The 26,604-nt window shown below is 36.0% G+C and overlaps 2 protein-coding genes across 2 annotated transcripts; both read left to right on the plus strand.

The window, feature by feature from the left end:
• The first annotated feature begins 2,339 nt into the window (after positions 1-2,339).
• LOC144968672 (acetylcholine receptor subunit delta-like) lies at positions 2,340-10,846 on the plus strand. The gene is made up of 5 exons (XM_078907241.1): positions 2,340-2,451; positions 6,155-6,316; positions 8,201-8,330; positions 9,788-9,963; positions 10,536-10,846. Exons 1-5 carry the CDS (start codon positions 2,386-2,388, stop codon positions 10,767-10,769), a joined length of 768 nt encoding a protein of 255 aa, XP_078763367.1. The 5' UTR covers positions 2,340-2,385; the 3' UTR covers positions 10,770-10,846.
• A 2,387-nt stretch (positions 10,847-13,233) lies between these two features.
• LOC144969680 (uncharacterized) lies at positions 13,234-21,708 on the plus strand. Its single transcript, XM_078908829.1, has 2 exons — positions 13,234-13,293; positions 19,892-21,708. The coding sequence occupies exon 2, from the start codon at positions 19,943-19,945 to the stop codon at positions 21,038-21,040; it is 1,098 nt and encodes a 365-aa protein (XP_078764955.1). The 5' UTR covers positions 13,234-13,293; positions 19,892-19,942; the 3' UTR covers positions 21,041-21,708.
• The last annotated feature ends 4,896 nt before the right edge of the window (positions 21,709-26,604 follow it).

The raw sequence follows: 26,604 nt of genomic DNA on the forward strand, positions 1-26,604 counted from the left end.
TTCTTCACCCCTTATCTGGAATTCCCTTCCAAGATATATAAGAAACAGTAATGATGCAGATTTCTTTAAAAACATCTTAAAACGTTTCTTTTCTAATATGCAGCAGTGTAGAATTATATTGCTTTATTTCATATTGCATGTTTGAGTGGTTGTGTCGATAAGGTATTCTGTCGGAATGAACAAAAGATGAACAGAATTGAGCTTTAACTTAAAATGATCGAAATAAGGATGCTTTTTATCATTTGAAGTGTAAGAAAGAAGACTTCTACTGTCTTCAGTAAAAGCATTTAAATTATAATTCATATTTTATAAGTTAAGGCTTAAAATATATTTTATTCATCGGGCCCACCCCAACGTAATACCGCTTGGAAACGATTGGTCACATTATTTCTCGTCCAGTGACAACAAACACATTTCGTTCTATTCGACACATCTATTTGATAATAATGGAACTGTCACTGTTATATAAAATCCTAAACAATAGAGAACAAGAAATGACTGATGTCAAAGTACTGGTTCCAATCTTCCTGGAAGTGTAAACCATTTGTGCACTCTGTAACAGGCGTCACTTGTTTTTTAATAATAACAACAACACATCTTGTTCTATTCAGCAGTCACTTTGATAACAATGAAACTGTTACTGTTAGCCTATCCAAAATCTCAAATAACTCATCTCGTTCTACTCAGCACATCACTTTGATAATAATGGAACTGTTTCTGTTATCCAAGATCCTACACAATATGTGTCGCTCTATAAAGGTCGCCACTTGGTTTTTAACCTTGGCACCATTAAGTGTTACCGGAAATGCCCAATCAAACATCGCGGATCATCCAAACAATAATTCCAACGTCAGCAACGTCAGTTCTGAATCCAGATCTTTGAATGGGGTGTCTCCTGATGGTTTTAAAATTCATTCGCATTATAAAGACGATGCATTTTATGTTAACAGTAGCTATGAAAAGCTTGGACATTTATATAGGGATTTATTCAAGCCGACTCGGTACAATCCAAGATTCCGCCCTGTGTATAATCAGAGTAAAACATTGACATTGGAAATGACGCTGAGATTGTTTTCTGTGATATCTATTGATGACGTGGACCAAAATATGGTTTGTGATTTTGTGATTGATCTGTTTTGGAAGGACGAGGTAATCATCATTATCTTTGTTATCGTCATCATCATCATCATCATCATCATCATCATCATCATCATCATCATCATCATCGTCATCATCATCATTATCATCATCATTTTCATCATTATCATCATCAACATCATCATCATCATTATCATCATCATCATCCTCATCATCATCATCATCATCATCATCATCATCTATGGTTACTTTAATTTTTCACCAGTTGATCACATGGGACATACATGAATACCGAGACATCTTCAGCCTCACGCCTGAGATAAATGACATCTGGACCCCTAATATTCTTGTTGTAAACTCTTTGGATAAAAAAGGTGCATTGGGTCAGTCTACTGACTCGTAAGTATTGTAATCTGTAGCTTGGCAATGGTGAGAAGAAGAAGAAGAAGAAGAAGAAGAAGAAGAAGAAGAAGAAGAAGAAGAAGAAGAAGAAGAAGAAGAAGAAGAAGAAGAAGAAGAAGAAGAAGAAGAAGAAGAAGAAGAAGAAGAGGAGGGGGAGGAAGAAGAAGAAGAAGAAAGAAGGAGGAAGAGGAGAAGAGAAGAAGAAGAAGAAGAAGAAGAAGAAGAAGAAGAAGAAGAAGAAGAAGAAGAAGAAGAAGAAGAAGAAGAAAACGACGGAGGAGGAGGAGGAAGAAGAAGATGAGAAGAAGAGAGAGAAAATGAAGAATTTGAGAGAGGGGAAGCCGGAGATGTAGTGGCAGCGTTGAAGCCAGAGCCTATTTGGAGGAGAAGGAGAAGGAGAAGGAGGAGGATGAGGAGGAGGAGGAAGAGGAGGAAGAGGAGGAGGAGGAGGAGGAGGAGGAGGAGGAGGAGGAGGAGGAGGAGGAGGAGGAGAAGAAGAAGAAGGAGGAGGGCAGGATAAGTATGAGTAGAAACGAGAATGAGAAGGATAGGAGATTAGGGTTGGGGTTGAAGATGGATAAATAAGATTTAAACAACTGAGATAATCTCTAATTCGACTCATAGGTTTTTCCGCTAGAAATAGGAAAAAGTGTGTATTAAACAGTGCCAGACAAAGCAAAAAGAAAAATACAAGAAAAAAGTAAAATCCCAAAATGTCAGCCTGCGACTGGGCAGTAATTATTCAGTGTCAATTTTGCCATTGTAGACGATTGATAATATCTATCAGTGTTATAATCAGTTGTTTTTTATATATTACCTTCATTCGTCTATAGGCCCCCAAAGGTTTATTCCAATGGAAAAGTGATTTGGGGCTTTGAGCTTCTAATGACAACTTCTTGCAATCTGGATCTGGATAAATATCCGTTTGATGAACAGACGTGCTTCATTGAGGTAATCAAATGTGGATTTTTCTCGTTGATTTCATACATTCTACCACAGTAATAGGTGAAATTCATGTCAGAATGTAGACGTGGTGACGTTCTAGCCTATTTTTTGCTTCTATTTCAACGTTTCAATAACGTAAAAGAAGCAATCAATAATATTCAAAGGGACGTCCTACGTACAACGAGGAATGTCCGAAAAGAAATCAAAATCTTGTCATAACTCAAATACTTTTGATTCACTTGAATCTCATATATGCCAGAGAGTCACGCTTGAAGTACTTTTCACTGAAGTCTCCATTCAGATTTTATGCATTTTTCCAATATGAAATAAAGTATTTAGATACCCACCTTAAAGAATTGTACTTCAATTTTTGAAAACCAATCTTTGAACTTCCTCAACATCTTTTTCTGCTTTGTACCTTTTACCCTCTAAATGGTATTGTAAAGGCTTAAACACCCAAAAGACAGACGGTATCAGATCCGAACTGTGGTAATCAAATATTCAAGAAGATTATATTTTTAATGTGCCTCGGCTACATTTTTCAAAGCAACCTCTTAATCTTAACTATCCTATGACACATTATTAATATCGAATTGTAAGCTTCAATTTATTAGACGAAGACAGATACTGTGGACGTTTTGGGGTTTCCCCTTTATCAACAAAACATGATGAATGAAACACTACAGACGAATGAGATAATGTGATTGTGATAGTGACGTTGTTAAGGTGAATAAACACAAGCATTGATGAGACAGGAAATAGTATGTTCCTTTGTAAAGAAGCAACATTTTTATTATGACACATGACAACTTGAATACAGTTCTGATTACTTTTGACGCTTTTGATCGACAATATTTGGGTTAATTTTCTACAGATGGTCGACCGTCTTTGAACCAAGAACACTACTGGTAATCCCGAGACTTAGACATTGTATTCTCACCGTATGGCTCGGTTACTTCATGAAGGCTTGTAACAAAAAGTGAACAATACTCCGACTTTCTCCTTTGACCATTCTGTGATTGGAGTCGCCATTTTAAAAACAATTGTAGTCCTTCAGACCCATTAGGCCCATGGAGCCAGAGTTTATCCCGGTTTCTGTAGCATGAAACGGACAATAGCAATTGCCTGCTATGCTTTGGATAGGACGCTAGTCTATTGCAAAGTACTTTCCGTAACATCTAACAGATACCGCTACGCAATCAATTTTTTGGGTGGACAGTGAGGTCAGAAAAAAAATCTCGACTGCACCCGGGATCAAAATCGGTCCCTTTGCGTGTGAAGCGAGTGCTCTACCAACTGAGCTATCTGGACCATATCTTAAAAACAGTAGCATTCAATATTGCCTTCATTGGTGGTGCAGAAAGTTCACAACAACGAAGAAAGCTAAATTTCCTATGCTTATGTGTTTACAGAAAAAAAAAAATTTATTTGTTCAAAAGTTACGTCCATGCATATTCTAGTTTCTTTTCGGACGGCCCTCGTATGTATCAAAATAACTCCTGATAAACCCTCAGTCGAGGAGATGACTTTCAAACCTGCCAGATCACACTCCGGTACCAAATGTCTTGGACGAATTGAAATCACCAGGGCATAACTGAACTGTTAATTAAAAATATTATGGACTGCTCTATAAGATAAAAGCGACACGATTGATTATTTGATTTTAAAAAGGTAGCGTCTGCATGCTGTCACGTGAGAGAATGTAGAAACGGTGTCTATGTTCATTAGGACATTATGATTGGTCATGTTGGGCATCGCTATCTGGCCGCCAAGTTGCCCAATTCATTTACGCATACCTCCAATCGTCATAATAGGATCAATTTTGATCGTTGATGGGTCAAACAATTTGTCTTGATCTATGTTACTTTCCATAATACAGTAGTATAACAAGTAAAACAGATGAGTGGCGTTCGTAATAGCCTTCATATCTTCGCAAATATGGCGGTTTCTCAACAAGTAAGATAAAAGAAAACACATATAATTTATCTTTAACACACCAAATAAGAGAAAAAATCGTTATCATCTCTTCTTCTTCTTCTTCTTCTTCTTCTTCTTCTTCTTCTTCTTCTTCTTCTTCTTCTTCTTCTTCTTCTTCTTCTTCTTCTTCTTCTTCTTCTTCTTTCAGCTTATCCCTCATTTTGCAGGGTTGCCATTATGAATGCAACATCTCCATGCATCTCGGTCATAGCATCCTCTTCCTCCAGACCCAGTTCTTTCATATCGCACTTTACCCGACCCAACCATCTTGTCTTTGGGTGTCCCTTTTTCTCTTTCCCGCTAATTGTATATCAAATACTTTCCTTCCCAAGTACTCCCGTTCTCGTCTCTTCACATGTCCGAACCATTTTAGTCTATCTTCTCTTATCTTTATTGATACATTCTTCACTTCAGTTCACCTTCGAATTCGTTCATTTCTCACTTTCTCTTGTCAAGCCAAGTTACCATCTCAACATCCTCATTTCTGCCATCCCAACTTCATTACCTTGTTTCTTTGTTGTAGCTGCTGTATTTATTCCATACACCATTGCTGGTCTTACAACATATTCTCTATTCAGCTTTGCGGAAATTCGTTTGTCACACCTAAATCCAGATACCTTCCTTCAATTATTCTAGCCTGCCTGGGTCCTCTTATTAACCTCCATCTCATTGCCCCCATATCATTGCACAGTTGTTCCTAAGTATTTGAATTGGTTTGTCTCATGCACATCCTCTTCTCTTATCGTTATTGGTGGTCCTGCTCTCTGTTATCCGATGCACAAATACTCTGTCTTCGATCTGCTTACCCTTGATCCCCTTCTTTCCAACACCCGTCTCCAGCTTCTTTTCCGCCTCAGCTTTTGTATCATTCAGAAGTGCTACGTCATCCGCATACATCATGTTCCATGGTGACTCACGCCATAATCATCTCTGTATAATTAAAAGAAATAGAATCAGCAAAGATTAAAAATAACCTCCTCAGTAACCCTACATCTCAAACCGTTATTATATTACTTCAAGAAGACCCAGGTTTGAGAGTTTTTGCCAAGATGCGGGTTATTTAAATCGATCGATTTTTGAAGGACTAGTTTTAAATAAGAATTTTTCCAGAGTACGGCAGTTAACTGGTTAAATCAAATTATATTTCAATTGAGATGCCGCATTGAGAACAATGACGATGGTATTCTTGAACTCTTACGTTTGTATTTTCGAATAAGTTTCCAGTGTGTGCCCTTGAAAGCGTGTATTGAGAACGAGCTCAAGATTTCAAGCACATGATTTCAAGAATACTTTTACCATACCTCTCCAATGACCTCACCCTTGTCATTTCTTATCAAAATTTCTTATTTAAAATCTTCATCGCTATCGTTGGTTCACAAATGACCTTAAGTATTATTATTTTGATCGAGATATCATTACGCGTCGAAATCTAATTTTAGTAAAACCGGATGCGTACAGGAGAAAAATAAAAAATTTCCCTGAATTCTACGGGGTTATTTTCTTTACAAAAGATTATAGGGATGGCTCTCATATAATGTTTATAATTAATTATGCTACAGTAAAATCGGGATTTCCCCAAAACGGAAGTGGCATATTAATGTTATTTTTCAAAATGCTTACTTTTTTTTAAAAGGCGTTTTCTCTCTAAATTTAATTTTCTGAATATGCTTCACTCATACATAATACTGAATTGAGGTGGTGGATTACATATTTTATTCATTAATTATTTCAGTTTGTCAATGTACAATACACGAGAGAGGAGGTGGACATTGTGATAGCCCAAGACACGATAGACACGAGTTTCTTCACAAAAAATTATGGCTGGGAACTTCTGGAGACTACAGCAAATGTTAACTATTTCCTGACCGAGAACGAAAACTATCCTCGGGTAGTGGTTAGTGGTTCTAGTTTATGTATTGTGTCTTTTTCTTCATTGTACAATCTTACATTTAGTGAGTCATGTTTATATCGAAGAGAACAAGATTATGATAAAACGAAATACATTTTTTAAAAAGGATTATAAATGGAAATAGATGCTGCCTTCTTAGATAGTTTTAATAGTTTAACAATATACATATATCGTCAACTGGGGCCACTTTGCCTTAAGGGATGACTTTGCATCTATAGATTTGGACATACTAGATTACACCTAGGTGTGCAACAGTTGTTTTTTTTTTTTTTTTTTTTTTTGTTTTTTTGGATGAAATATCGTCCTCTAATAAGGGAAATAACTGCAACAAGCCTGAGAATACTCAAAATGCTCCAAATCGGTTGAAGCAAAGTCACCCTGAGAGGGAAAGTCACCCCAGTTGACGGTATAAATGTTAGACTAATAAAATTATCTAAGAAGGCAGCATCTATTTCCATGTATAAATCTATATATAAATATATGTATATTTCCATGTATTATATATATAATATATATATATATATATATATATATATATATATATATATATACGAATATAGGGATCCCGGTAAGACCGGTAATCAGAAGGTCTGAGGTTCGATCCCCAGTCGAGGCAGACAGATTTTTTTGGATGGTGTGTTTTTCTTTCTTGCTTTGTCTGGTACCTTTCATACACACTTGTTCGTATCTTTATCTTACACCAGTGCTTGTTCCCTGGTTTTTCAATGAGTTTTTAATTGTGTTATTTCCCATGGAGCCAGATCTTATCCCTGATTCTAGTGTGTGTAATGGACAATAGCAATTGCTTTCTACCATTTGGATAGTACATAGTCTATCGCAAAGTACTTTCTGTCAAATCTAACAGTTCCGGCTATCCAATCACTGCTGGGTGGACAAGGGGGGGGGGAGATCAAAAAAATTATACTCCACCCAGGATCGATCTTGCTCCCTCATCTTGTGAAGCTAGTGCTCTACCAGCTGAGCATTGAGGCCCCCCTTAACGTTGTGATATGTCGCACTCATGTCCTGGACAATGTTATTCACGCAGGGCTATATTTGCTCATTCAGTGGAGGCCAGTAATAATAACTTTTGATAATATAACCAGAGAACTCTTTGATCTAAAGCTATTTGTAATTCGTTTTTTTTTTATTCACTTAATCTTTGCGACATCGGTTGTAGGGTCGGTTTTTGTTTTTAGTCTGACTTGTTTCATTTTTTTGGTTACCGTTGGGAGCCAAAGTAAACAATTATATATAGCAATATAGCTAATAATAATATAACACTTTGTACATCTGATACAATTGATTATTCATATTTTCACAACCACCTGGAGCTAATGTTAGAGATAAATACTGACTAAAAGCTTGATTGATTTCAGTTTATTCGTATTCAATAATATGCTACATCGGTTGCTATCACAAATTCTAACACATAATATTTCATATTTTCTCCACCATTTTGGAAAAAAAATATGATGATGAAGATGGCGATGACGATGACTATGATGATGATGATGAGGAGGAGGAGGAGGAGGAGGGCGCTCATCATCATCATCATCCTCATCATCATTATCATCATCATCGTCGTCGTCAGCAGCAGCAGCAGCAGAAAGCAGCAACGACATAATTAAAATTAACTTTTTCATCGTATACTCATGACCAATAAAGTTGAAGTTATTTCAAAGCACTTTTTACCTGTCAGTTTGTGAACAACATGTAAATGCATGATCAATCATTTTCTTTTCACTCTGTTCTTGTCGACTCTAAAACTTAAAAGAAGAACTTATTTCTTTGTGATCAATGCCATTGTCATACTACCGACAGTTGTCCCGCGTTCTCCCTTAACTGTTTTGTTTTATCTTGTTACAGTTTACTCTAAAACTTAAAAGAAGACCATCTTTCTTCGTGATCAACGACATATTCCCGACAGTTGCTTTGTCTCTCCTCAATTGCTTTGTATTCATCGTACCTCTGGATTCGGGGGAGAAGATAAGCTTTGGTAAGTTGATAGCTAAAGGCTAAAGGCTAAAGGCTTTTAAAAATATGATGAAGTTGGATTTGGACTCCAGAGTAATTAACAACAACAGATGCTATTAATTAATTTTGTTTAAATCTAACATCATTACATTTTAAAATAAATGCTCATTTTGCTGATACTTAATGCATAAATTTACATTTTCATCTTTACTTAAAGTATAAAATGAATTTGCTTTTACATTGCACAATATCTACGAGTACTAAATGTTCTCATTACATTATTCAGAGGTCCAAAACTAACATACAACACTAAACATGTAGGACGAGGAAATGCGTTTGTAAAGGGTAATGCAATATTATAATTTCGACTGACAACACTGCTACGGTAAAGTACTGTTTTACGCCTAACTAGAGTTTGAAAATGTGAGTATAGACCTTTTTCAAGTGCTCAAATTTGCATCGCCAATAGAGATAGATAGAGAGAGAGAGAGAGAGAGAGAGAGAGAGAGAGAGAGAGAGAGAGAGAGATTGAGTGAGTGAGAGAGATAGACAGAAAGAAAGAAAGAAAGAGAGAGAGTGAGGATAGAGAGAGAGAGAGAGAGAGAGAGAGAGAGAGAGAGAGAGAGAGAGAATCAATCCAGGGACTTATTGTCCGAAATGCGAGTATCATACCGCTGATCTCAAAGCAGCACAAAAGCATGAGGTTTTATAGTGCAATATCTACCAAATGTTCTCAATGCTCTTTACAAAAGTCAAAAGCCAACAGCAATAATTAGCACGTAGAACGAGACATGGCGCTTGTAAGGCGCCATTGCAATTTTTTGTCAACAGAGACACAGTGGTCACGACCAAGCACTCATTTTACACGTACATGAAAAAATAGGAGTAAAGAGCCTTCTCCAACCTATTGGGTAGAAGCTGAGAGTCATACAGCATGCACAAGACAAAAAAAAACCCCCACCTTCGTAAAAGTATCCTTGATTGAAACAACAAAAAGGAGGAAACATCATAAAAGATGCCACCAAAAGAATGCCTGCATTCCACAATGCCAGGAAATACTGGGTTTCCTCAATTCGCATCTTAACAGGACACGACAGAACTAAATCAAATGTGCGCACTTGGGAACAATGATGCTTGCCGGAAATGTCAGGCAGCGTCCAGGGCAGCGCAACAGGGCAAATGTGCACCAGAGGCAATGTCTCTTGCTTAAGGGGGGAGCGACACTGAAGGGTCATTTTTTTTTTATTTGATGAAATATCCTAAACTTCAGTACACAGTCATAATGTATATATTGGGAAGGACGATTGTAAAACTTGTAGCTGGTGCTCACAAAGGGTCCTCTGGGGAATACTCACAATGCCTTATCCACTTAACAATCTTGCTCTTCAATGTCAGCGTCCGAAACAGCCTCTGTTATTTTAAAAAAAAGATTAGCACTTTTATTACTCTCTCCTCCTGTTCCAAACCCCGTCCTTAAAGGTATATCGGTGTTGCTCGCTCTGGCAGTGTTTCTAAGCAACACGAGTACAAAACTTCCACACGCCACTGATGGGACCCCAGCACTAACCAAGTACCTTGGAATTCTATTTGCAAACTCCATCATAGCTGTCATTATTACCATTATCAACTTTAGACTTCACAGATATGTTAATGATGTAAGGAAAACTGATTGTGTCGCAGTTACTCTAATTTTTCTTCTCCTTTTCACCAACCTCTCCTTCTCCGCCTCCTCGTCCTGCTCCTCCTCCTCTTCCTCCTCCTCCTCCTCCTCTCCTCCTCCTCCTCCTCCTCCTCCTCCTCCTCCTCCTCCTCATTCTTCTTCTTTTCGTCATCCGCTTCCACCTCGTTCTCCTCGTTTTCGTCCTTCTCCCCCCTCCTCCTCGTCCTCCTCCTCCTCATCATCATCATCACCATGCATCATCATATCATCATCATAATTATCATCATCATCATCACTGTAATAGTCATAATCACCATCATCATCATCATCATCATCATCATCATCATCATCATCGATATCATCATCACTGTCGTCATCATCATCGTCATCACCGTAATCATCACCACCATCATATCATCATCATCATCATCATCATATCATCATATCGTCACCATCATCAATATCATCATCACTGTCGTCATCATCACCATCATCACCATCATCACCGTAATCATCACCGTCACCATAATCATCATGATGAAGACATATTCTCAATCAAATATTCAGCATTCCAAGGAGAACATCAACAACAAGCCACAGCCTACACCAGCTGCTTCAACGAATGTACAGCACGAAGACAATATCAACAAGATGGAAGAAAAGGACCCTTACTACACAAACAGTAGCTATATCACAATTCCTGAGCGAATGCTGATGTACACAGAAATGTTAGGCTTCATATTGATTACAGGAACGTGGTGTGCCATCACAGCTTGGTTCTTTATACATGTTAACTCTTAGAAAAAATGATTTTTTAAAACAATTTTATATACCATTCAACCTTAATGTCCGCTTCAAAGTGAAATTACATCGAGGCAATCCAGATGGTACAAACTAAATTTATCGTCAAAAATGAAAATATGAGTGAAATGTGACATTAATTTTGTATTCTGATGGGAAAATATATAACTTGTAAAAAATGCAGCGGCACCCCCCCCCCCCCCCCCCCAAATAATAATTCTATATCTGATCATTTTAAATTCAATTGCTTTTGAAGATCTGAAAAAGATGTGTATGAAATAGTGCCAAAATTGAAAGACAAAACTGAAAGAAAAACACAAGAAAAACATAAGAAAAACACAAGACTACCCTTCCTCCGAGAAAATTCATACTGCCTTGTCTCCGGGAACAAATCTTAGACATTCTGATTAATCATAGAGTTGAGCTCTCATATTGTTATTGGGGGGAGGGGGGGGGGTATTTGTACTATTCTATCTGTTCTCTCTCTCTCTCTCTGGCACGTTTTTTTACACATTTTTTTCAGATTTTTATCTTACTCCAATGCTAGCTTCCAATTAATTCTTAAATAGCTAATAAAACCAACATCAAGTTAGATTGATACTATTTTGCAATAAATATTTTAAAATCAAAAAATTACGTTGAAAACAAACGCTAATGTGCATAATTACCCTTTAGTTTGGAAAATTCATGTTGCCTATTAGACTAAAATCTCTTTCTCAAACAGTATTTTAAAATAACTGATGATATAATATGACTTTCAGTTTTTCATAGTTGAAGCAACAACAAAAATGTACAACGCAACAATTATTGCAACAGGTAATCAGGTCTGAGGTTCGATCTCCAGTCGAGGTCGACTGATTTTTTATTATTTCTTTTTAAATTTTATTTTCTTGTTTTTTTTCCATCTTGCTTTTTTTGGCACCTTTCATACACACACAATTTGATTATTGCAACGGTATGCTGAAAAGCTGTCCTAAAATAAATTTTTAAAAAGAATTGAGATAAAAATTGCCTGAAATAATGAGACATTTCAAAAGGGGTGTATGGAAACAGTGCCAGCCAATGCAGAAACAAAAAATATAGGGCATAACCATCCCCTGTGAAGAATATAAGCATTACGTGCGTGATGTAAAAGTAGCACGTCTGACTGGAAATATGAGGTCTGAGGTTCGATCTCCAGTCGAGGCAAGCTGATTTTTTGGGGTGGTTATTCCTTTTATTTTTCTTTCTGCCTTGTCTGGTACTATTTCATAGATACACAATTTTTTAAAGAGACTATTCCTTAATTTATCACATTGAGATTCTGAAATAAGCAGAGAGCATTAAACAGGCAAACGATTATTTGGGGAGTTTAGGTTCAAGTTCAATTTTATCTTTACACTTATGCCAAAAAAACCTTTTTCATTAATAATAATGAAAATTTATATATATATATATATATATATATATATATATATATATATATATATATATATATATATATATATATATATATATATAATTACAAAAGATGTGTAAACGAAATGGGTATAATTGAAAAGAGCATTCATTTGGATTACTTCTGTGAACATTATATCGACAACAACTGTAGATTTAAGAGTGCATGTTCTAGAGGATTCCCTTTTCTCTCAATGCACATAATTAATCTGCATACAGAATTGTTGTATCATCCTGGTAATGTTCCGATTGGAATCTCTTAAATTACTTTGAAATCTTCTTTCTTTAAATGTGATAAGTTGGTGAATGTTTCATTAATCATGAAATCTTTTAAGTATTCCTACAAGAGAAAGTCAAATGGGTTAAAGATCCGTCTGTGACTTGACCATTCATGTCGTGTTCAGCGAAGGATTATACTTGTCCCGAAATGCTCTTCCATCCATTCATTGCATAGTATCAAAGAAGATTTGGGGAGCAGCCTTGTCTTGTAATCATTGAAAACTTTGACGATTAGTCTCCACCCACTTCTGCAACGTAACGTCCACAGTTACCGGCTTCTAACACACACACACACACACACACACACACACACACACACAAACGGATAAATGAAACCAAGCATTTTTTGTTGTATTGATTTTGAGTTTGTGAGATTTCGTAATGACACCAAATTTATTATCATTATCATTTTAAAATAAATTTTCAATGTAATTTCATGACAATTTACATATATTTTATCATAATCAAATATTAAATTTTAGTGTAATCTTATCGTGTCGATTTTATTGATTATAACTTTTTTTTATAATCTCATATGATAAATGTTTCTCCGATGAAAACAAACTCATAGCATGTTTATTTATATTATTTGTTGCACTGTAAGTTTTTTTTAATAGCGACAGATGAGACATTGATATATTTACCAGCCATTATATTTTATTATAATCATCAGATTTACTCATAGGTACTTATGTTGTCTTCTGGCACTTTTCTACTCACTTCATCTCTTGTTGTTACTGACATAAGTGCCTGCTCCACTCACTTTTCTGAATTGAAAATTCACCCCATATACCGGAGCATACTCAATGTCTCAATCGTTTCTAAGTTATATGTTTGTGTTGAGAATATTGGCTATTAAGCTTAACTGCTAGCCAGGTAACTTCGCGATGGTTGTGTGGCGAACCCGCGGTCTCCAGAAGTCGGTGAGAGAGAGCTCTAGAAATGACCTGAGTTTGATACGAATATTTTTGTATTCGTGGATAGCTCATACGGTAGAGTCACGCTCTCACCGGCCAGGCGGAGATGTCGTACCAATAAGGTCGCGGGTTCAAACCCCACCACCGCCGCGAAAATTTTTATTCTCTATTGTCTTCTGGCACTTTTCTACTCACTTCATCTCTTGTTGTTACCAACATAAGTGCCTGCTCCACTCACTTTTCTGAATTAAAAATACTGTATTCGATAGGTTGAAAGTGGGTAATAATGGCCGTTTATGTTATTAAAATAATTTTGTCAAATGATCATCATTATGATTTATTCTACCATCCCCCCCCCTTGGTTAAGCCTAATGATATCAACTTAAAAAAATAATAAATTTGTAACGTCAGATTGTCAGGAGATGAATTTAACTAAAATTGGATATGGGAGACACAAGAAATATTCTTTAAATAGTTTTGAAAGCGTTTTATTCTGAAATAACGAAATCAAAATAATTTGAGAGGTAGAATAAATTATTTCTTTCACAACTACTACTACTACTACTACTACTACTACTACTACTACTACTACTACTACTAGTAGTAGTAGTAGTAGTAGTAGTAGTAGTAGTAGTAGTAGTAGTAGTAGTAGTTGTGACAATTCGGTTTCGTCCCAGAGAGTCGACAGGGCAAGATAGCCCGAAACATCAACAAAAGTAAAGACTATACGAGGGTAGGGTGCAAAACTATCGTATCTTAAAAACGCACTTTTCAGAGGTAAAAAAAAACTGTTTAAAATTCACAATAATCCTTGGATACCCGTGAAATTTACTAATCATATGTAAAAAGTGGAGAGAAAAGTGATGGTGGCATATTTGAGACGATATATTGCTTGGTTTATGAGTTATCAAAGTTACGACAGTTTGAAAGTAGTTTATTGGAAGCAAGACTATCGTATGGTTTTTAGCAAGATAGAACAGAACTAGAACTAGACTAGCGTAACTCGAAGTTACGATCGTTATTGTGCCATTATCATCATTTAATAGACAAGTATAATATTGTGAGTTACGATACCTGAAACAAGTTCTAAGAGCCATAGGGTTGATTACTCCGGAGTTTATATCAGTATTTAAGGCTAGAAACGGAGCAGTAACAATCATAATTGTATGTCACAACTGGACAGGACGCGAGATTTAATAAAGGGTAGTCTAAAGTCTAACTTCTTTTTCTTAAAACTACTTTTTCACTTCTCCTACTCGCTCCTTCTCTTCCCTTTTACTTCCCAACATTTTATATATATTTTTACTTCTTCTCTTTTCTTAATCCTCCTCCTCCACCTCCTTCTCCCTCTCCTCACCCCTCCTCTTTTTCTCTTTTGTCTTCATCTTCTTCTTTTCCTCCTCCTCCTCCTCCTTCTCCTCCTCCTCCCCCCCCCCCCCCTCATCCTCTTCCTCTTGTTGTTGTTCTTCTGCTTCCTCTTTTTCTTCTTCTTCTCTTCCTCCTCCACCTCCTCCACTCCTCCTCTTCCATCATCATCCTCTTTCTTCTTCTTCTTCTTCTTCTTCTTCTTCTTCTTCTTCTTCTTCTTCTTCTTCTTCTTCTTCTTCTTCTTCTTCCACCTTTCTCTGTTTCTTTTTTCTTTTTTCTCACCATACTCTTTTCTTCCTCCTCTTCCCTCTCCTTCTTCTCATTTTCAGCTCCTCCTCCTCCTCCATACATCATCATCATCATCATCATCATCATCATCATCATCATCATCATCATCATCATCATCATTTCCTTTTTCTCCTCGTCCTCCTCCTCCTCGTCGTCGTCGTCATCCTCCTCCTCCTTCTTCATCCTCTTCCTCTTCCTCTTCATCTTCGTGTCTAGTTGATGGATCTACAGATCCTCGCATGGGCCATTGTGCTCTATAGGTTCAATGAATTTTCATGAGCTCGAAGGCACAATGTTTCTCTGGGACTCAAGAAAAAATAGAAAAGGTCAGGTGTGGACTTTCTTTTCTACCACGGAAAAGTGCAAGTATACGGCGGTATTGCTAAAAGCAGAAATAGTGCCCAAAAAGAGTCTTATAACTGTCGCATGAGATCAGTCTTTTGGAATATCAGAGGAATCTGATTGTATAGATCTGGTTCTGATTTATACGATCTGATTCTCCTCCTACTCCTCCAGATATATCCTAATCGCAAGAAACTTAACTACTTGCAGACGACTACATAAGAGGTTGCATAGCCCAATAGCATTGGATTTTGATAAAATATGGTAATCTTCCACAACAAGTCTGTTTGCCCTCATAGTTATCTATTATGAAAATGATAGCGTAAACTATAGAAACTCCGGAGTAATCAACCCTATGGCTCTTATGATAGCTCTACTTTCAGCTGAGATAGAATCTTATTAGCGTGAGTCCAATTCCAAAAGATGAGGATGACTTCTCTGAATCTTCAAATACCGTCCATCTCCATCCCCAACTAAATATGCAATCAAATGGACAAGATGGTCAACAAGCGTCTGTCATTTAAGTTCTATTTGGAACACAGAGACTGTCAGATTTCAAGTACGGCTTTAGAAAAGACTCAGAAAACATTTAGTAAGTCATTTAATCCGTTGAAGATGTAAAATGTTTTGCTGGGATATGAATTACTGTAAAAGTTATAGATTAGAAACTTAATATTATAAAAGCTATGAATATAATCAAAGATTTTATTAGACATTGGTGTTTTGTACACATGCAAACTATGATTTTGATAATTTTCTACGGGTTGAGATTAACATCGAGAAACGAGCAGCGGGTGCTATTTATTATCCAAATAATCGTTTACAGCCTATAAACAAACAAACAAACAGGTTTATGGTAAACAGTTTGACACTTATTTGGCATATATACTATCTTAACTCTGTACAAACAAACCGTTTTATGTTTAACAGTTTGACACTTATTTGGTAAAGAGACTGTCGTAACTCTAACTTACGATACATACATTTGAACGGAAAAGTAAAAACTGGTTGAAAGACTGTCTTAAGTTACGATAGTCTTATTTCCACAAATTTGTTACCTTTTAGTTAAGATATTTCTTCAAATTTGAATAACTTTTCTGCTTTTAATGCGACAGGAATGTCGATTTGACACAAGGTGCGCAGTATTTCAACTCACAGCATATCTCTCAGTGCAAAACTATCGTAACTTGAGTTACGAAAGTTTTGCACCCTACTCAGAAGACAGAGGAAACTCGTTGATAAGTTCTTCTGCAGATCAGGCCGATGCACTGAGCCTAGTCCGGATAGAGAAAGGGAGGAGGAAGAAGAAGGCCGGGTTTCACGATAGCGATAAAAAATGACGAAGGAAAGGGAATCAATTATTACGATACATCTATTACAGAAACTAAAGTAAATTACATCTACAACATAAATAGGAACTACACATCTCTACTTATCTATTCATCCTGCTTGTCTCTCTCCTGACATCTACGAGTGAAGAACACCACGGCACAATTGTTTCAATGTGAGTTGTCCTCCAAGTCATGTTCGCTTTCTTCTCCACAACTATTCGAATTCATCGGGATATAAATGGATTCCACAAATAAACATCTCTCAATACTTCTTAAACCTCATCTCGTATGGGTGGTCACAAGATCAGCTGACAGGAATATTGACCAATCCTCACTGAAGTACTTCTTGCAGGTTAGAATCTTTGACAAGTGGCTCTTTTTAATTGTTTGATATTAAACGATTTTTGAAGGAGTTATATTGACCAGAGAGCCGAAAGACAGAGTCTGCGAGGTCTTTCCTCGACTTCAATAACTTACCAGTTTGGGTTTAAAATCGTGTTATAACACTTTATTCTCATATTTATAAAAAGAAATAGAAATTGGTAAATGGGATTGAAATTCTTGTACTAGTCTATAAATGATTTGTTTTGTGCACCACATCGTTAATCGGTCAGATACCACTTTTTATCTGACCCGTTTTAAAAGAGAGACAAAGAAGAAAGGGGCTGTTATAATTGAAATAAATATTTTATGATAAAAATATTTGCGAAAGTTGAATTTTACAAAGTTAGAATTTCAATAAGAAAATCTTAATTACTGTTTTTATATATCATTTGATCTGAGTTGTCTTCTAGCCAAACACGTGCATTCAGAATATACATAGAACGAATGAAGTTGATGTCACTCTGTTCTTTGTTATTTTTAAAAGACCCCTAGTTGGGTGATATGTTGCCAGTAAAGTCCTTCTAGCACACTAAATACGCATTAAAGTTTACACATAGATGTGTGGGTTGATACGATGTACCTGGCTGTCAAAAGAGGTGAGTATTTCACCGCACAGCACCAATAGGCGTAAGTGTCTTTGTTTGATCTGTAAAAACGTGTCTACTTTAGATTATATCTACACACGTACACATTTAGTTGATATGTTTTCACAAGTCAACTTAAGATACATTTTTCACCACGGATACATTCTTGTTTGTTTTGTTTGAGTATTTCACTTAAACGTACAGCACCAATAGGCGTAAGTGTCTTTATCTGGCCTGTGAAAACGTGTCTACTTTAGAATATATCTACACACGTACACATTTAGTTGATATGTTTTAACAAGTCAACTTTAGATACATTTTTCAACACGGATACATTCCAGGTTGCTTGCCTCTTTGCTCGATCCTCGTTGTCGCCTCACGTTTTGGGGGAAATCAGCACAACTATACCTTTTCACACAATCATCACTCTCACTCAGTCCGTAGCCATCGTTATGTTATAGCCTGACACTGAAATCCAAAAGGACTGGCAGTTTGACGTCATTATTATGTTTTTACACGGCCTAGTGAGTTGTCGTTAGTAGTGCTCCTGGAAACAAGTTATTTCATTGGTTGAACTATTGAATACAACTCACGATTTGTTTTCTTTTGGTCAGTGTCAGGCCATAACTTTACGAAGGCCACGCTCAGTCCCATAACAGGTCGTGTGAACTTGCGGGATGCAGCCTTCACAATCTGGAGCCATTCATGTTGATCATTGGCCTGTGTCAAATCATATGACGTCAAACCTGTCCATTCCATGATGTTGTCCTGTCACATTTTCTTTTGTCTTCAATGGGGATGATCTGTATTACCTTTCCATGTGCTCGTCTTGCAAAATGGGCTCCAATGGCCCACACAGTGACAAGTGTTCACAGCTTTTGAAATATCTATCATTACGATTGGTCATTTTGTTCAGCGTTTTTCATGGGTATGTTTACAACTGTCATAAACAAGCAGCGTGTTTCCAGTTATTGAGAATTGTCCAATCGTTGGGCAGCAACAAATCATGTGATCGATGACTTAGTTGGACGAAAACATGAATATAGATCGCTCCCATTCTTCTTTCACCTTCCACCAAGATCTACTCTGTATATAACATGTGTCTTGCACAAGCTGTTTTCATCATATGATGTTACAACAAGACGTTCAACAACACATAAAATATTAGAAGATTAGAAGACGCAGATGAGCTTTGTCTTGTGACAAATAAGATTTTCATTCAACCCCAAGGCTCATCGTTGTTATTATCACCTTGGAATCAACGGTCCAGTCTGTGATAATGAGAAACAATTGTGACCCACTGTGTAGGTCAAGTATTATGTGACTATGATCTAGATGCAAAAAAAAAATTGATTTATAAATTTAAAAATGGCGAGATTTAGCAATTGTCAGTTTTTAAGGTTTAAAAAACAAATGCTTGTGAAAGGTAGGCAACATCTTCATTGCCTCTCATTTTAATAAATGCATTCAGTGAAAGATAAGTCTTTAAGCTTATAATTCCAAAACATATTACCATTTTGAAACATTTGGTCTCAATTATAAGTTATTGATTAGCTCAAATCAAAGTTGAATCCTGCATGTAGAAGCTTATCGGTTTAGCGTACGTAGGAACTATAGTTATTATCAAACATTTTAGTAGAACCAATCAGATGAAGAGTAGTTTTCCTTAATAAGTTAAGTTAAAATCAGAGTGTCATCTTTACTGTTCCAAGAATGATAGCTATGATTTTATTTTCTTGTTATTTGTCATGATTACTATTATTAAATTAATATTCCACTATTAGTCCATATTTTGTATGTGTAAACATTATCATTTCTTAGTAAAAACATGATCGTTAAAATGTTTTGAACCCGTTGAATAATTATTATATTTCCGCTAATTTTCTTTGCTTAAATAGAAGTTGAAAAGACAGCTGATTGGCCACCTAAAATCATCTCATCTTTTCTTGCGTATAAATACAAATCCAATGTAATAATCAGGGAACCCTACATGTTTTATGACAAAGTGAATATGACCACTATAGATAACTTAAATCGATTGCAAAATAAATCATTTTACAACTTATCGTTTACGAAATTCTAATAATCTTAATTTGAGGTGCTTTGGGAAGGATGATTGCTTATTTTTTTATGCCAATAGCTCATAATTAGGTGCTTTGAGACATAATGGCAATTTGATCATTTTCTTTCAGCCACACTATTTTCGTCTTAAAAACAAACTGACCTTAAAATATAACATTGAGATGGAAGGCAATACCACACGTTTGACAATATTGGTCAAACCAGTAGAACAACTAGTCAGTGACAGGGCTGCCTATATCGTGATTGTTGTTGTTCAGGTCTTCCTCACTGAATCTATCAGCATCTTAGGTATGGTGACGAATACCCTAAATATCACTGTATTCATACGTCTGGGAATTCTGTCAGATGCCAGTAACGTCAGTCTCTTTGGTCTTGCTGTGGCGGATTTTTTCGGCGTCACATTCATGCTATGGTTGAGTATTAATCATTACATTGTCTTATCCAAACCCAGTGGACTTGGATGGGATCCCTTTGATGTCATGTATGTAACAGCCGTTTGGCCAAGACTTATGAGTACCTCTATTTCTCGTGGATTGACTGTATTTGTGGCTTTAGAGCGTTTTGTATGTGTTGTATTCCCGTTTAAAGTGAGATCAATATTTACACCAACTACATCCTTGGTGTCTGTCTTATGCATATTTGGTTATTTTATAATCAGTTATGCTCCAGTCCTTTCGTGTCTTCGATTACAATTTGTGACTGATCCGAACACAAACCTTACCCACCTGGTTTTAAGTCGATCATCCGAATATGAATACCTTGATAGTTTGATGGATTACATAAACACGTTTGGTTTGAACTACGGTACTACAGCGGTCGTACTTTTTCTTACAGCGATTACTGTTTCACGTGTCCAACTCTCAAGAACTTGGAGAGCGACAATGGTTAAAGAAACGTGTAGCGAGACAACAGGAAAAGAATCTAAAAGTATAAAAGCAGCTGAAGACAATCACAAAACCGGGACTAAATCTGGGTCAAAGATGCAGAAGGAGAAAAGACTAATCAGAATGATCACTTCAATATCTTGTATTTTTCTCATTTGCTCCATTCCAAATTTTGTGTTTTTGGTTTTACAACTATCCAATAAAGAGATAAGTATTGGAGGACAACATATGAATCTTGTGTGGGTCATGTTTTCTCTCTCATTTCTGGCGGACACGATTTGCTCAAGTGTGAATATATTACCTTATTATAGAATGAGTACAAAGTACAGGCAAGAACTGAACAGTTTGCTTGGTAATGGTATCGAAAGCAAGTAGGAACATATATCCATTATACTTAAGCACATGATAAGTAACGCACTAAATTTGAAATATTTAATATCAACACCATTCGTACAGAACGTTGAGTGCATGACCTTCAAATAATATATTGTTTCCTCTTAATAAAAAAAAGTGGATTTTCAGCATGGTGAATGTTTAATTATATTTCCATGACATGGACTGCTTTAAAAAGTATGGGCAATATGCATTAAAACAAATCCCCCTAGTCATTAAATACTAACAAATTAAGTTTGAAGAATTCTTTTTGTAAACTTCCATGCTGGTTCAGGACCTCTGTGAGTTTTAGAGATCATTTTAACATACCGATATTATGAAAGAAAAGTGTGCCTAGAACGGGGCAGCGACATATTATTTGCAACGCATTTAAGCACCTTCAGTTTTAGATGTGGAGTAAAAGCTCTCTGACCAAGTTGAAATGGCACTGTAGAAATGATAATTTACTTCAGAATGAAAAACCGTGTATATCCATGCACCTATTAACGAGTAACTGGGCGTATTTCAGTGTGATTCTGTATGAAAAACTGTATGTCAGTGTATACTTCCGAATGAAACAACAGAGTATGCCACTGTCCTCCGATCAAATAAAAATGTATATCAATGTACTTTCTAATAAAAACATTATATGTCATTGTACCAACAAAGCTCCGAATAAACAACAGTGTATGTCACTGTACCTCGAACGAAAACCAATGTGTATCTCCGAAAGAAAAACAGTGTACCAACAGCAGTGCACCTCCAAATATATATATATATATATATATATATATATATATATATATATATATATATATATATATATATATTTATGAGTGTTGGTGGGTACTCGTAGGTACGAAAGTGCTCGATAATGATGGTTAGAGCTAATATAGAATGCAAATTGTCACTCACATTTTTTGTCAACACACCTACACGCATACACACACTCATAATATAAGCAATGAGAGCACATCACAACAATGCCAATACACATCAACACTAATCACCACTACACAATGAAACCAAGATCAAGCAATTAGTTTGGAGTAAGAACTTTTCTACGGACATTACTAAGCATTACGCCGACTGAAGATGTGTAAGACACAGAAGCTAATCGTCTGGGCCACAAAAAATGTGAGTGACAATTTGCATTCTATATATATATATAATATATATATATATATATATATATATATATATATATATATATTGTTTAACCTTTTTTCGTTGTTTTATGAAGTGAAAATTACTTCTTTTTTGTTTGTAATTCAATTAAATTTCATTTTGTTTACCCATGATTATAGACAGAAGGAGATTGACGTCACTCATCTCTTTGTGATTGTTTTTAAATAGTCATATTTATGATTAGTTCTCAGTAAATTGTTTATATCAGACTATATGTAGTGTGTAGCGCTGGTGAACGGCTGCATCCATTACCACCTCTGTGTTATTCTCTATTATTTGCAGATTTTTATTCGTGAATTCAAACTATTGGACTATAATTTTTATAAAGTTGTGATTTTTAGTCTTCAGTGCACCCTGTGATGATAACGTTTTATGTATTTAGTTGATTTTAAATTAAATAAATGGATTTTACTCTTGAAGAGGCCGATTTTTATCCCTGATTTCTACGAGCCGCCATACCCCATTCAACACCCTATTGTTATTGTTTTTATCTTTAAATGTTGTCACCAGCACTTGGAATGCCAGCGGCGATTCAATACCACCATACTTTCTTGCTGTCCCTTAACAAATATAATACAACTTACCAGCTGCCCCCACTTGTTATTTTTCGATTATATTATCATGAACTATTATCATCACATGTGTTAAAGAATCAAAACATGACGAGTGAACAGTTTAAGGAAAGGATAGACAAAAATAGAAATGGAAGGAAGACAAGACGGGGAAAAGTGGTGGAAGAAAGAAAAGGAAAAGGATAAAAGTTGTCATGAATGTATTTAATCGTTTCTTCACACCGTCATTCCAACACAAGGCCATTGAACGACGACATTCCTTGCTACCTATACAAATAACCAACTCATCGTCTAACAACAATTATCACAATCATAAATGTCTTAAAGTTGGTTTGATTAACGCAAGGTCCGTTACTAAAAAGGAAGCCTTAATTGAAAATATTATCATTGAGAAGGATTTGGATATTTTTATTATCACGGAAAGTTGGCTTAAAAACAATGACAGTAAACTGATTCCACGAGGATATAGTTTCATAGCACAGCATCGAAAAACCGGTCGAGGAGGAGGGATTTTTGTTATTCATAACGAATCCGTTAAGCTACAGAAAAACAAGACGCAATCGAATTATAAAACTTTCGAATCTCTAGATATGACATTAACATCAGAAAGGAATGAGAAGTACCATGTTGTTGTAATTTATAGACCTCCTCCATCTACAAGGAATAAACTCACACATAATCAATTCTATGATGAAATCGACACGCTCGCGTTAGAAACTAGCACAACCAGTGGTGACATTCTTATATTGGGCGATTTTAATGTTCACATGGACGATCTAACGGATACAAAATGTTTGAAGTTAAAGGATATTTTAGATAGTCACAATTTAAGACAATATGTAAAGGACGGAACTCACAAGGCGGGGCACATCTTAGACTTAATAATTTCCAGGAAAGATAACAAAATAATTGATAACGTTGACGTTTTGGATCGCACAATTTCAGATCATAACCTGATTGCTTTAAATCTAAAAATCGAATGCAAAACAACCGTCAAGAAAACGATCACATACCGAAAACAAAATCACTAAATAAAGAAACATTTCAAGAATCCATCAGGTCTTTGGATTTACTCGCCTCTGTTAAGAGTTGTGATAATGTTCACGATATGGTAAACACATATAATAATTCATTGAAAACTGTGTTCGATGAGCTGTGTCCATCGGTCACGAAAGAAATTATTCTTCGACCAAACACCGAGTGGTATTGCAACGAGTTACAAACACTAAAACATCAACTCAGATCTGCCGAACGGATTTGGCGTCGATCCAAATTAGAAATTCATAATCAAATTTACTTAAGACTAAAACACAAACGGAACAAATTAATTTTATCATGTAAAAAAACATACATTCAAAATAAAATAACAAGTGCCAAACGAAACTCACGTGAACTGTTCGCCACCCTGAACAAACTGATGAAGGATCATCCTTCAAATAATTTCGAGGACCCTATTGCTACCGCAAATAGTTTCTCTCTACACTTTAGAGATAAAATATCAGGTATTCGGAATAATTTGGACAAAGAAGAGACAATGAAAGCACAAATAAATGAAACTAATGCACTTCCAGCCGGAGCAGCATTCGACGAATTTGAACCCGCCACTGAAACAGAAGTACTGTCTGCGCTGAAACAATGCTCCAAAACAACCAGCCCAATAGATCCCATTCCTTCATGGCTTGTTCTTTCTTATGCTAATATTTTGGTTCCCGTTCTTACTCATATTGTAAATGCTAGTTTGTTTATTGGTGAGGTATCTAATAATCTTAAACATGCTATTGTCACTCCCATATTAAAGAAATCTAGCCTTGACAAAGAAGACCCAAATAATTATCGACCAGTCTCGAATCTCACCCTCATGTCTAAACTAATTGAGAAAATTGTTGCTTTTAGGCTTAACACGTTTTTGAATGAACACAATTTGTTCTCTAAATTTCAGTCTGCTTATCGCCCCTTTCACAGCACTGAAACTGCTCTTATTAAAATTCATAATGATATCATAAATCATTTATGTCGGAAAAAAAAAAAATGATGATGTTATTATCATACTACTCGACCTTAGTGCTGCTTTTGACACAATAGACCATACTCTTTTAATTGACAGACTTAAGACACTATACGGATTTGGGGGTACTGTCCTTGACTGGTTTTCTTCTTACCTCTCTGACAGAATTCAATCAGTGTCTGTAAATCGACATGACTTCTCTTCTCCTTGTCCCCTATCTTTTGGTGTACCACAGGGTTCAGTTCTGGGACCCTCTTTATTCACCCTCTATATCAGACCATTAGGTGACATCATCTCAAAATATTTTATTAAGTACCATTTTTACGCAGACGACACCCAATTACTGTTTCCCATTAATATCGACAATCATCTCAATGTTATAACGGATATAGAAAATTGTATCTCTGAGATTAGTGACTGGATGTGTTGCAACAAACTCAGGTTAAATGAAAATAAAACAGAGGTGTTGCAAATTACAAGACGGGGCCTCGTGGACCTTTCCAAGCTTAACCTGAATCTTTCTGATTGTGTAATTCCCATCACTAAAGAACCTGTGAGAAACTTAGGAGTTTTATTCGATACCAAATTAAACATGTCTGCCCATGTCACTAATGTAACTAGATCCTGCAATCTTTACCTTAGATCTATTGGTGCTATTAGAAGGCTTCTTGATATTGATACTACTAAACTTCTTGTGGTCTCTTTGATTCTTACCCGCCTTGATTATTGCAATAGCTTGCTCTATGGTTGTGATAATAATGTCATTAATCGACTCCAAAAGATACAGAACAAAGCAGCTCGATTGGTAACGTTATCTAAAAAGCGTGAGCATATAACACCGATTTTGGAGGACCTACACTAGCTACCTGTAAAGTTTAGGATTGAATTTAAAATACTCACCCATGTTTTCAATTGCTTAAACAATTCCGCTCCTGTTTACCTTCAGGAACTTATCCACCTTTATGAACCCAGTCGAAATTTAAGATCTGCTAATTTAAATATCCTAAGGGAACCCCCAAAATCGTTAGTTTTTCATGAGAAATCCTTTGACCACCATGCCCCCCGACTGTGGAACTCCATCAATATTGAAACTAAAAATAGTGAAAATCCACTTATTTTAGAAAACGGTTAAAAACTGAGCTTTTCTGTAGGGCATATAATTTGGACTCTTAGTATGTATTGTATTATAATATATTATGTTATCATCGAATTTGTGTGGTTTTAACATGCCAGTTCTATATTTGTATATCATACATGATGTGTTGATATAAAGCGCCAGTGAGCAATTCCAAATTGGAACTAGGCGCTATATAAGTTCATTATATTATTATTATTATTATTATTATTATAAAAGTTAAGGGTTTTACATTGTTTTGTGTACGTTATATCCTGCTGCCGAATGTTATGAGTAATTGAACTAACCGCATAATATCAATACAGTATCTATTATTTTTAAAGAATATAGTTGGTACCCAAAATTGTCCCATACAGTCAAAGTTAATCCCCCCCCCCCCGCCCCCCAACGAGCACAGAATTGCTGGCAAAATCTAAAAATCATAAAACTGTTTTTTACACATTGATATACGAGTAACTTATGAGGCTTTTCTAAATAAGGGTAATTTTATCACTCGTTGGCTTCAATGATATTAAGAAGACCTGATAGGGCATAATGATCTCAGTCATTTGTAAAACATTTCCTCACGGATTTTAATAATTCATGGAAGAAATCAAAATGGGTGAACTCATTTTATTATTTTATATTTCCAATCGGAAGAATATGTTTGTCAACAGAAAACACATGA

Source organism: Berghia stephanieae, chromosome 3 (assembly GCF_034508935.2).
Source record: "Berghia stephanieae isolate SIO BIC M18660-M18661 chromosome 3, UCSD_Bste_1.3, whole genome shotgun sequence".
In the NCBI taxonomy this organism is placed as follows: domain Eukaryota; kingdom Metazoa; phylum Mollusca; class Gastropoda; order Nudibranchia; family Aeolidiidae; genus Berghia; species Berghia stephanieae.

Excerpts from the sequence above, each read along its gene's own strand:
- LOC144968672 (XM_078907241.1), top strand. The coding sequence starts at position 2,386 with ATGACAACTTCTTGCAATCTGGATCTGGATAAATATCCGTTTGATGAA. Across the intron at positions 8,331-9,787 it reads GGGGGAGAAGATAAGCTTTG|GTATATCGGTGTTGCTCGCT; the intron begins GTAAGTTGATAG and ends CCGTCCTTAAAG. Across the intron at positions 9,964-10,535 it reads TTCACAGATATGTTAATGAT|CATTCCAAGGAGAACATCAA; the intron begins GTAAGGAAAACT and ends TCAAATATTCAG.
- LOC144969680 (XM_078908829.1), top strand. The coding sequence starts at position 19,943 with ATGGAAGGCAATACCACACGTTTGACAATATTGGTCAAACCAGTAGAA.